The following is a 13,007-nucleotide window of genomic DNA, read 5'->3' on the forward strand; positions in this document are numbered from 1 at the left end:
TCTCAGATCAGGGGCAGTTATGCGTGTTCGTCTATTAGGAGTATCGAATGGTTCCTTAAAATTATCTAGTACTCGCAAAATTTGGCCATTGCTAGATTGGCTCGCTAAATTTAAACGAGTGCTCGCTTGCTCGTACTCGCACAATTTTGCAATTGCTCGCATGCTCGGATTCACCTTAAAGATTGCTCGAAATTACGTTAATCGTGCTTTGTAGGTTTTGTGGTACAGAAATAAATCTATTTATGTTTGAAATCTTATGAATCTGGCTGTCAAGTTCAGTTGAAAGCACACCACAAAACATAATAAGTTAACAAATGTTATTCTTAAGATGTAACTGAGTGTTGCGGTGTATTGCTTAGTACTGTCACTCATACTACTAGCCGCATTCTTTTAAAAATAAATATTTAAAAAACGGTGAAATTAAAAAAAAAAAAAACAATTTGCTGCTTACTGAAAATTTACGAAGTCCTTGCTGCTTACAGTTGTTTATTCTAAAATGCTCGCTTCTCGCAAGACCAATCTGATCACTGCTCGTGCTCGCATGCTCTTAAATGCTCGCAAAGACCATTCGATACCCCTTCTAGTTTCCGTATTTAAACCAGACAGACTGCAAGACCGTATATTGAACCAGACGCACTACAGATCAGCTTTATAACTGGATTCGTAAAACGTTTATGTTTGTACATGGAATGAAAAAAAAAAAATCCCTAAACATTTGCGTTTGTGTTTTCCTTTCGGTATCGGTACAAGATATTGCGGATTTTAACTTTCTCATTGTGTAAAACAAATAATATCACCCTGCGTTGTTGCCGCATCAAAGGCTCACTTAAAGCTTTGATGCCAATGTAACCATCACTTGAAAGAAACGTTATTTTGGCATGCAATTCAGCTGGATAACTGGGCCGCTTTGTACACAAAAACCACGAGGTATAGCTCTGTTAACATTTTGCACTTTTTTTTTTCTACACTTAGTATAACATTCTCTTTTAACAAATAATATAGACAAAAAGCCCCGGCCCACGCAAATTGTGACTTCACTCTTTCATGCACCCAGCTGATTCAGAAGGGAATCAACAAAAAGTAAAGAAAAGCACAAGAAAACCGGTATGTTACCCAGACCGAGGAAAAGAAATTCTAGTGTCACTTAGAAAAGAGGAAACAGAAATGGGAATGAGAAACAGGAAAGGTTGGGGTGAAGTGGTAACTCCGGATCCCCAGTGCACGTAGTTTGGGATTTGATTATCGTATCGCAAGGCAACGCGTTTCGTTTCGTAATTAGTCTTTTTATGTATATTTTTTCGTGATTAATGTGATCGAGGTCCCAGTCAGTTTACATACTCGATAAGCACCACTGATAGAGCTTGAAATGGGAAACTGAGGGCCAGATTTCCTCACAGCATTAATTATGTATACATTTGCGACTCAAACTCTATTCACATTTGCCGTTATAGGAATAGGATTAGTATGGCAGTAGCGTCCAACTTTGGGGATCAAATAAGACACACCAAACACGCTGGTATCTTCGTTCAACTTCTTTACTGGTTTCACAAGTTTACCATATAGCTCAGTTTACAGAATCGAATCTTCTTGCGTTGCTTAAATATGTGGGCTGGAGTATGATTGACAACTGCAACCTACTGTCAAACTCTCGTCAACTGTTAATGTAGGCGAACGTAAGCCTTCATATGATTGGTTGCTAACGGAATTCGTATTACGTTTCTTCCCTTTCAGATTTGAGATTCGTAATGTCCTTCAAAACCATGAAAACGTCCAGCCAAAATAACAAAACGGGAGAAATATAGAAATTACAATAAATATTTTGATCGATAAAAGTAATACGCTAACAGCCAGAAGTATGTAAAATCTGAAATTGAAATTGCAACAACAACAACAACAAAAAAAACTTTCCAAGCCGGAAAGGCGGTACTATATATTTCCTTAAATTACAGAATACATGTCTACAAGTTCCAAAACCTTAATATGTTGAATATACAGTACGTGGACATACAACAAAACGTATTTACACTGACAGACACCTTCAAATGAAAGGTCTTTTGGAATATTATTTTTGAAATAAATTACTCCAAGTAAAAATATCAGCAGGTATGAATTCGGTAAGAAACACGATGGAATTTTGTCCAAAATCGGCGATACTTAAAAATAAGGAGAATAGCCATGCATTTCAAGGCAAATACCAGCGAGAGTTTAACGTAGGTCAAATGAACTAAAATAAAGCATGACTTCATGTAAAGAATTCATTGCATTGTCGTCTGGGGAAAGACCCATGTCACAGGATACTTGATTAGAACATTAGTTTCCTGAGAAACAGTCCAAAACAGAACACCTGCTCGTACCAAATTTATACCATGAGAAAACGACGTTTAATCAGCGCTAGATCAGTACTACAGTAAAAACTTAAGTAGAAGGGTAAACCATTGAACTTTAAAATATTTTTAATCTCATTATTCATCATAAATAAAATACTCTTTGCATCGTTTCCCAACACCGACGATAAACAAACCAAATAAAACCTAACAAGACTATCACGGTGTGATTCTTTACAATGCTCCTATATTTTTACTGTTTAACACACGTGTTAAAGAATAGAAATACGAGCAATATTTTATTTTATTTGCAGCAGTTTATGCGAAGCGCTTTTAATATTTTAAGTTTATATTCTGAATGGTTATTGTGGAAAGTTTAAATTAATTCTGGAAGTTTGATGTTTTGCCCGTGTTGAGCAACATCTCTTGCCGCCGTATGACCAAAGCGACATGTTGCAAAATGAGAGCAAAACAAGCTCTTAACAGCTGCTCGATAGCTTGAGCTTAAGGTAATTAGGATAAATGGGTTTATCGCTGTACTGAGCAATGGAAATATATAATATAATAAACCCACAAGTAAAAAACATTTATCCTTTATAAATATGGATGGAGATTGCGATTTGAGGAACATATAGACATAGAGCGGTGTCCAACACGTAAAAAGTGCCAAAACGATCGATCCAAAGATTTTCATCATGTTTTGATTCTGCATTTCCCTCTTTTTCTTGAAGACTCTGCTTCTTTGCTCGCAGTTATCGAGCTGCTCTGCAATTCTTCTTGAGTTCTTCATGATAAGAGAATAAAGAACACATATTGAAACCAGTGGTGCCAAGTAGACCAACGCAAAACTCACGAGTTGGTAGATGCTCTTCGCCAAGCTGCTCATCATATTTCTGCAAAAAGTATGTTTTTCTATTTCAACGATTTCAGAATAAACAAAGTACGGAACAATGCAGATTGCTGGGAGGCACCAACTAAGAAGCAGAAAAATTGCCCGAATCTTTGCGGTTATCTTGAAAGATTTCAGTGGAAATGCGGTTGCAATAAATCTATCCACAGCGATAAGCATCAAGCTTAATATAGACACCACGTACGACAATGCTCGTGAATAAATTCCCAACTTGCAAAGTAAAGAAGCAACATTGGGGTCTTCAATAAGATTTTCCCCAGCTTGTAACATCCCTTCGGTGGCATAAAGGGGCCAGTTGAGTATTACACCAACTATGTCAGAAACCGCCATGTTCACGATGTAGTAGTTAGGGCTTGTTTTCAGACTTGAGGTCTTGATAAATGCAACCAATACAAGAAAATTCCCTGTTAAAGCTACGAAGCTGACGCTTGATAGGATACTTGTGAATGCTATAGATACGCCGGGAGAACATTCTGTGGAGTTATTCATGATTTCCTCTCTTCGATGTGTGCTCGCGTGTGTTTTGTACTAATTTACCACCAATTGCTTCTGAGCGAAAACTTGGGTGTCATTAAAACGGTTTTCAAATTGTCTGTAGTGAGCTCATTATAATTTATTTAAATCTTTGACCACCTGCTTATCAGCAATTGAATAGAAAATTACGAAGTCAACACATTCCAAAATGAAAATTTGCCCACGTTCTATCAAGTACAACCACTATAAGTTTAAAAATTAAAGGAGGTAGAAGGTAGATCTGAAATGCCGAATCATTGAATCGGCTGAGACTAACACCTAACATGATCAGTTAAGGAAAACTTACTTTAAAAGATGAGATTATTTATTCTTAGTTAAGCAATTAATTTATATCGAATCGAATTATATTGAAAGGAATAGTTTCTTGTGTAATTTATATTGCTGTATTTTGCTGCCTTTTAGAGTTTAGTATTGTTTAGTTTATTTATTTTCTTAAGAGCCCCTATGAAAACCAAATTGGTAAAAAGGCTTCCTTGTTAAATATTTGTTGATAAATAAATGATTATAAGACTGAGACTTAAACACCTAACATGTTCAGTTAAGAAAAACTTAAGTTAAAAGATGAAATTATTTATTCTAAGTTAACCAATTAATTTATATCGAATCGAATTATATCGAAAGGAATAACGTTTCTTGTGTAATTTATATTGCTGTATTTTGCTGCCTTTTAGAGTTTAGTATTGTTTAGTTTATTTATTGTCTTAAGAGCCCCTATGAAAACCAAATTGGTAAAAAGGCTTCCTTGTTAAATATATAGTTGATAAACAAATAATTATAAAATACTTAAGGATACTTCCTGGGTTCGCGGGTGTCCTTTGGAAAAAAAATCGTACGCGCGCAAGTTTTAATAAACCTCTAACAAACTATATATCATTATAAAGCTTAATAAATGTAGTTTCCTATAAAAAATATAATTGAGCGATCTTTTCCTTTTTTAAGTGCCAGGAGCCAGTAGAACCTCGAATCGACCGATGGTCGTTCCATTGAATTAATCGGTTATCGAACACCGCGCGAAGAACGAAATCGCTGCACAGTGTTATTCACAAGGCATCAATCAACAAAAAGGTGTCAGGCTTTTTCGAAATTCTGATTGGTTATTTAGATATCCACGTCTGAAGTTTGAGTAGCAAAAAATATTTGAGTCGTGTTGCGTAAACAGTCGCTACGGGAAAAATATTTTGAAAATCAAAATTCCCTGACACCTTTTTGTTTGTCATTATTCCTCGAATCTTCTGGCCAAATTTCACGACAATCCGTCAAAAATACATACCCTATTAATTCGTTCAAAGTCGACATACTCTGCCAAAATTCAAGTGCGAGTTTTCGCTCGATAAAGGTTTGCAAGAAAAACAAGCCTCCACAGGAGATTATGACACCTCATTAGGTGGCGAGCCAATCGAGCAACAGGACCCCATGGCGTCAACAACAATAGCACAGAATTTCGCGGAAAAAGTATCGCGTTGCAGACACGTTTTAGACTCCGCTGTTGCGATCGAGCAAGATGGGGAAAGTGGCGAAAGGAAAACGTAAAAATCAACCAGGAAAACGGGGAAAAACCAAGGCTAACGAAACCAGAAGCGCGTCAGCGGAGAGTTTGCCTAACTGTGCACTCCTCGGAAGAGTGCACTGATAACAGAGATGAAATCTATTGAGTTGGTTCTTCGTTTTGATTGCGTGTAATGTAATTTACGCTTCAAGCTAAAGAGATTATTCATTTCGTATCAAAGGAAATGTATAATGAAAGAAAATCGCATTTTTAGTGTTATTTAGGTACGATGGTGATTTCTTCGTAAGAAATATTCAAGATAGCGTGGAGCGGAGCAAAAAGCGAGAGAAAGGGCCACGCAGAACGCGCCATCTCCAGTATTACACGTGGGCTGGTACGCTTCTGTTGAGTTCTATTTCATCGGTCTAATTCTTGCTGATTTTATTCCAATGTTCCATTACAAACGCGCAGTAAAACGTTATTTGGTTTTATCTCGCTGCAGAAGAAAGAAATCGGCCCAGAGGATGAAGAATATGATATTTGATATTTTCACAGGACGCTTGCAAAGTTACGGCTGCAGGACTTTTGCACGGCAATCGGCCTCTGTGTACTTGATCCAATAACAGTGGATTAAATTGAAGGCCGCTGCTCCAGTTCTTCGTGATCACCTTCGACAGAACCTTTAACGTCGACTAGAGTTTCTTGGTCGAACCAAGAGCCTTTGTTGCTCTCTGCAAGATCACGTTTTCGATCTTCGCTGAAACCTATCTTTCCCTTTTTCTTAGGCCCTGGCATCTTCCGGGATTTCATCCACAGGCTCTTTTCATTTTTTGATGACTTTTCCACGTGGGAAGCGCCGGCAAAGAATAGAAAATTCGAAGTGAGAAATTTTCTGCAGGCGAGATGTAAACAAAATATCCCTATTCTGAAATAAGAGCTCCCCGATGAAGCGTTTGCCGCGAAAATTCCTCTGGGGCGTCTCGCACTAAGAAGATTATGACACCTTTTTTATTTATTTACTTTTAGATGGACATACGTTTTCCAAAATATCTCGCGCGCTTTTTAATATTTTTCAATTTTTTTTTCAGTAAATGTTAGATAAAATCCCCAAATTCTATTTGGTCGAAAAAAATGTTTTTTCTCTTTTTTACCCTATCGAACCCAGGAAGTACCCTTAAAAGATCTTGGAGAGGCGATAACATCGAGATAACTGAATTTACGACACCATTTTGCGAAGTAAAGTTTTGTAATATACAGTAGGTGGTGAGAAAACACTCGTCAATACACTATATTATAATTTTGTGAGTTATATTTTCAAGTAAATTTACACGTATTTTGAGCCGGCACCTGTTCAGACATTCATTCAATCTTCCCCGTTAAAACCACTAAAATGCATCAGTTTTCTTCATCATTAATAATTCAACGAAACATTCTAGCTAGGCCCATGCCACAACAGCATGCTATGAAAAATATTGTTGGCACCACGGCAATAAGTTAACTTCTTTTTATTCGGCTCCAGTGTGTTTCAAGAAGTAACAGTTGTAAATCAAATGATGTTTGATGCAAAAAAATTAGTTTTTATTTATCGGACAGTGCCGGTTTCGAGTCATTAAATAAGTTTATTAAGGCGAACCAGCTGCAGGTGTGTGCTGCGTTATTGACTCGTTCCACTGGCACTCTCTTTCGGTTGACCACGCATCGGCAGTGTGGGACCCTCATCTAAAGAAAGATATAAAGGAAATCGAAACCGTTCAGAGGCGGGCTGCCAGATTTGTGAAGAGCAACTACATCAGAGAGGACAGCGTCGTAACCGGATTGTTGGGTGACCTAAAATGGGCATCTCGGGAGACGAAGAAGGTGTCGCCGTTAGAAATATTCTCAGGGTCACTAAAAGTCAGGAACGAAATCACAATAGCAGAACACTTGCGAATACCACCACGTAGACATAATACGAGATCAAAGGCTACACTTATCAATCCTAGCGAACGGGGGGAGATATACAAGATCTCGTTCTTTCCAAGAAGTATAAAAGAGTGGAATGAACTGCCACTCAACATTCGAAATATACAATGAGAGGCCCCCTTCAAACTTGCCCTGCGGGCACATTTTAACGCGTAATTAATTTTAATTATATTTATTTTTGTTTCCTCTGCACGTGTATAAACACCATACACAGCACTGTATTATGTTAAGTATATATACCAGCACGATCACACCGTGGCACAATGTAGAGGTAGCTATGCTGAAATTGGAATGATGTCTTGCTCCATAATCTTTTAAAGTAGCTTATTCAACTGAATCATCACAATACAGAGAGCTTTTTTGAATGTATCAAAATTGATTTCTCTTCCAAGAAAAAGATGCAGTTTATCAGTTGACTCACTTTTCTTTCTGCAGTAATATTAACTGTTTTAATAATAATAAAAGTCATTTAGTTAGTCACTTAAAGAAGGTGGAGCTGCTTCCTTCTTTTGCTACTGTGCAGTGACTTTATATCGATAAACCTCCTCTTTATTAGTATGCGGTGTTTTACCAGCTGATAAAACATTAGTCTGAAATGTCAGCCGTCTCCTCCCCCTAACCCGCAGGGGGCGCGGGTTAGGGGGAGGAGACGGCTGACATTTCAGACTAATAAAACATTCCTCATTAGTATGCGGTGTTTTTCTTGTATACTGATTTCCAACGTTCACAAAAACATCATTGTTATGAACTCTATTGACACACGCTTTTCCAGGAATGTTTTTGAAGCCGTTCAAAAACTCGATAAAACACTCCTGCTCGTTTTTTAAACATTACATATAACTATGCGAGAAAAGTAGATCTTAATTAGTAAGGGCTATTGAAATCCAAAGAAATATGGTAGTAACCACGCATCTTTTTTCAAAGATAATTAAACTTCTATCTGGCATACATTGTTAGTCTTTTAGATCATTTTTGTTTAATTATATGACTTAAAAAGTTTCGCTAACAATGTTAAATATTTTACCATAACCCCAAAGTAATTATTTTAAACATGAAAACCAATTTTAAAAACTTACAAATAAACTACAAAAAACCGTGGACAAAGATTCTGCCTACTAGTCAACGTTGGATCTCGGGAGAGGTCTAATCGGCTAAACTATGAGAAGACCAATGACTACAGCATAGCCCATTCAACGAGTAAATGCATTCTTTTACATTATTATTTCACGTCATTTCTGCCTACACCTTAAATTGTGCATTGCGACATTTTCCATAATAATATTACAATTGTGCTACTTGCAATTTAGTACCATCCCAAATCCGAAGAAGGTTGGTGTGGCCAACAGAAATTTTGTTTAAAATACATTTACCCGCTGTATCGGCTTTGCAGTAGTCCTTGGACTTCTCATATTTTAAAACTTACTTGAAAACCTTGGACTCTCCTCTCTGCCTGCCCTAGAAAAAACGACCGTTATCGTTACTTCATTATTGCCAGGCGTTCGATACCTCTTCCATTTAATATCCCTGCTTCTCTTTACAATGCGATTTGTCGTACCTCAATATGTTGTAAAGAAACTTAAACACAATTTACCCCTATCTAGTCCAACGTATTTTCGTCTTCTTGGGCCGGAAAGGGCGTTGGGGATGGGCGACTCCCCACTCCCTATAACTTCGCAGGTATAAAAGCTATGATAATGAGACTTGAACGAAAGATAGTACGCTCCAAGACGTTTCCTTTGAGGTCCACAACGGGATGTGATAACGTCATATGATGTCATCATTACTCTATGATTGCCAAATGGCAGTTTTCTTGGATCCGCCATCTTGGATTTCTGGATTTCCCAAAAGAATTCAGGAAAGCGCCGAAATTGAACGAAAGTAATCAAAACCAATAAAGGAACACTAGTATAAGCTAAAAATATAAAAGATATGGTAAGACGGGTAATTTTCCATTTTCTTAAGAAAAACTGCCTGTCAAAAATTGTTTGCTATGGTAACATCAAAGTTAATGGACGCTAACTAGCCAAATCACTTTTTTTTTCCAGATAAATGTCTGAAAACGTCCTTAAGAGTCACGCAGTTTTGCTCATTTATAAAAGAGAGTAACTCAGGTTCAAAGTCGTCGTGGAAAATTTCCCCCCTAACCCCGCCTCCTGTCTAAGAAGATGCAAAGAAGACAACATTGAGAGTTAACTACCTTTTAATTCCACCATTAAGAGCAGACATGTTTATTGTTATATATATGGAGATAAATTCTGCACTTTTTCAATTGAACGCGTCGTGATCAACGACCAAAGCCAAAGCCGCCACCCCAGCCAGCGCCACAGCATGTATCACTGGGATTATGCACATTGCGCATGCGGGCTCCCTGAAATCAAGACCAAATGCAGAGAAAACTGTTTTTTTCCAGTGAATTAATTTATTTATCACACACTCATTAGGGCCCCTCAGGGGTTAGTCTATCTCTGAGCGGAGAAGCGGAGAAGTACAGTTCATCTAAATGAATACACCAACAGATTCACACGCTGTCCCCATTTAAAAATTGGGTTTCGGGGATTGCAGCCCAACAGAAAATTTTGAAGAAGAGCGAGTACTTTGAATTCTTTTGTGGGGAGGGTGGGTTCACGATGGAAATCTCTGTCATTCAAAGTCAGTAATTGTGCTTAGCCACTAAAAGCTCATCATCATCGTCATCATCATCATAAATGCAAAAACAATAGAGTTACTAAAGGTAATACCTTATGCAAATCAAACATTTTCAGTCCATTCTTGTGATTGTCCAAAAGTCGTCGCTTCTTAAACACAAGAGAAAAGAAACAAAACTAGCCTTACAAAACGCGTCTGGAATGCATTAAATTTCCTATCTTCTTTAGTTATTGCAAATAGTTACCTCCTTGAAATGTTTTAAAGCTAACTTTAGTCTTCGATTACTACAAGTGCCTTCGTTTGTCATAAAGACAAAAATAATAATCAGTAGCAGGGCAGCTTTCATTTTGTCCTAAAGAAATAGACAAAAAGAGAAATAAGAAAATAAGACAATGATTGAGCAACATAAGAATATTAAGTTTTCTCATTTATTCAATTGAACTATTTTTTAGGCCATTTGGTGATTAGAGTGTGAAGCGAGCCTGATCCAATTCATGGCTTAGTTACTGAGGGCCAAAGACCACATACCAGTGACATCGTTGAGCCCTGATTTTTCGACCCAACAGGTCAACGAGTGGTGTCACAGTCAACATAAACAGGAGCTTATGAGCTCCTGACATAAAACGCACCAAGGAGTAATGAATTAAGCCATTTCACTCCCCCTGTTTATTCTATGCCCTCACTTGGTTGGAAAAATATGGCTGTCAAAATCTTGTTGCCAAGGAAACTTCACGTCACATTGTTATCCAATACATTTTATGAAAAGACAGAAGTTTGGTGGTGTTTGATATAATATTACAAAATGTTGTGATTGTCAATGCGGGCACTGACCGCCCGCCCCAGGCTATAAAGGAAGCCGAAGGGGATTTTGACCAAAGCGAAGCTAAATCAAAATTTCTATTTCGTGATTGATTGTTCCTGTTCCTCGCGGTTAGTTGACTTGTGAAAACTGTTCCGTTAATCGTCAAAATACGCAATCTGAACAACTAATGACAACATCCCCTTTTATTAATTCAGAACAAAAGTCAGCAACAAACAGCAACATATTAAACAAAAAACACAGTCTTACTTCAACACCAGTAATTTCAATCATTACCGTATTTCATTAGTTTTCTTTGCATCAGTAAAATGAATGACTGAACCTTGATCAAAGCTGACGTTAACACCAAGCGATCAAAAGGCAAAATTGCCAAACGACAATTATTTCAGTTTTAAGGATTGATTATTCCCCTAAGTAGGTTGTGAAAACTCTTCTATTAATCGTCAAAATATCCAACTAACAACTAATCAGAGAGCATCCTCTTTCAGAACAAACAGTCTTTTAACAGCAACATATTGAATATAAAACACTTATATAACCAAAGACTTCAAACCTACTCATTCTTCTTAGTCCCAGTGATTGAAGTTTTAGAATACGCATCAGAGATTAAAACTGGACTCAACAGAAAGTGAGGTAAAATCTATAGAAAATACGTACTTTATATGTACGTAAGAGAGCAAAACCTGCGGTCTTAAAGGGGAGCAAAAATAAATTAAAACTGCTCTTTTATGATGGGATCTGTGTTAAGAATTTTTTTGTGCTTCGTAAGTTGAAAAATTGAAGCAATAATATATGAAATAATGATTCATTTGTCCTACCGTGTAGATTAGGAAACCTTTCTGTATGCCGTAGACCGGAGGTGCACAATCCGCCCAAATACGTTTCAGGAATGTTTTTAAAAGTTATCAACAAGTAATTTGCGTAATTATTCAATGTTAAACTTTATACAACGGATCGACTCTCATTCCATTTGTTTTCCTAAAGATATTGTTAATGAGCCAATAAGCATGCACTGCTGAGTGTTATTTTCACCGGCGGCTATATGCTAACTAAACTAAGCCTTATGAGCTGAAAACCTCGATGGCACACAACGTAAAAGGACGTTTATAGGTTAAAAAATTAAACAGCATATTAAACTTTAATGATTGACGAGCTACCTCAATCAACTGTTTGATAACGTGTTGATATACGTACCGACAGAGTAATTATTATCAAGAAGAGGAAAAGAGAACTTTAAGTGAAATAGTTTACGTTCGATCAAAGACATTTACCGCGGAATATTATAAAGGGCCTTTGTCACGATAACGCGCATGTGCGATGGTGATTGACAACAATTTTTTTTAACCAATAGGAAATCGTAATAATCAACACTGCGCGGCAGCGCTAACCGCAGGCAGTCTGAAGTTTTCACGTGCGTTCTAAAACCTCGTTGTTTGGCCTTTGACCTTTTGTATTTGTAAGATATTTGGTCCAGACCCGGTTCGAATACCTCCTCTCAAGGACATCGATTTTCTCTATGATATTCAAATAAAAATACAAAATATGCGATTACAATCCCTCACAAATGACCAAACAGTTCCTCGATATCGTTATTTTCACTTCTAAAAGCCTCACAAGGTGGATGGAAAAAGATTTTCCTCGCAGATGCCTACTTTGAAAACTGTTCCGTCGGATCAGAAATCAAATCTCCGCACATGCGCAGAAGAGTGTCAAATGCCCTTTAATACTTGAACCAGTGGGAAATCGCTATTCTGGAATGGGGAATAAGGAAAAGAGAACGAAAAGGCTATCTAGGGGTGAATTGTCAAATTCATTTCTATTCCACGAAACATGCTATTTTATTATCGTATTGGAGGTTTACCGTCCAGCGCTAAAGCTTCTCTTAATTTGAGAAAGCCTATCACGACAAAAAACCTAACAGGACCTTCTGGCTAAAATAGCCGGATAGTTAAAACTTACCACACGAAAATCTTGCATGAATTCAGTCTTCCTTGGCCTTGGAATTCTTAAACAAACAGGTCGTTTTTAGATCTCTCAGTATGTTAGATTTTTTTGTCTCAAGAGTCAGGATCAACCTTTGTCAAATTAGCAAGCTTTTTTATATTCAAATGCCGATTTTACGGATCCTTGTTCGATGAAAATGTAATGATGGGGAATAAAAATTATGTAGAGTCCTCTACAACATGGAAATAAAAGACTTATTGCTAAGTAAGGAGACGAGAATGGGAAATTCTTTTTTTCATTCGTAGAATGTGTCATCCTCCTCAAGGTTTCTCCTGACTTTTGAAAGAAATTGACACTTTATTTATTGGAAATATTGCCTTA

At 37.2% G+C, this 13,007-nt stretch overlaps 1 protein-coding gene and 1 long non-coding RNA gene across 2 annotated transcripts; both read right to left on the reverse strand.

Moving 5' to 3' along the window:
- Positions 1 to 2,145: 2,145 nt before the first annotated feature.
- Positions 2,146 to 3,798, reverse strand: LOC146462018 (neuropeptides capa receptor-like). The gene has a single exon (XM_085086147.1). The coding sequence runs from the start codon at positions 3,721 to 3,723 to the stop codon at positions 2,701 to 2,703; it is 1,023 nt and encodes a 340-aa protein (XP_084942273.1). The 5' UTR covers positions 3,724 to 3,798; the 3' UTR covers positions 2,146 to 2,700.
- Positions 3,799 to 9,458: 5,660 nt separating this feature from the next.
- LOC146462019 (uncharacterized) lies at positions 9,459 to 11,572 on the reverse strand. Its single transcript, XR_014857242.1, has 4 exons — positions 11,501 to 11,572; positions 10,107 to 10,214; positions 9,955 to 10,008; positions 9,459 to 9,584 (listed from the first exon to the last, which is right to left on the reverse strand). It is a non-coding gene; the product is annotated as an uncharacterized LOC146462019 (long non-coding RNA).
- Between the last annotated feature and the right edge of the window lie 1,435 nt (positions 11,573 to 13,007).

Source organism: Pavona decussata, unplaced genomic scaffold, assembly GCF_977016875.1.
Source record: "Pavona decussata unplaced genomic scaffold, jaPavDecu1.1 SCAFFOLD_192, whole genome shotgun sequence".
In the NCBI taxonomy this organism is placed as follows: Eukaryota; Metazoa; Cnidaria; class Anthozoa; order Scleractinia; family Agariciidae; genus Pavona; species Pavona decussata.

Coding starts and splice junctions, on each gene's coding strand:
- LOC146462018 (XM_085086147.1), bottom strand. CDS start 3,723: ATGAATAACTCCACAGAATGTTCTCCCGGCGTATCTATAGCATTCACA.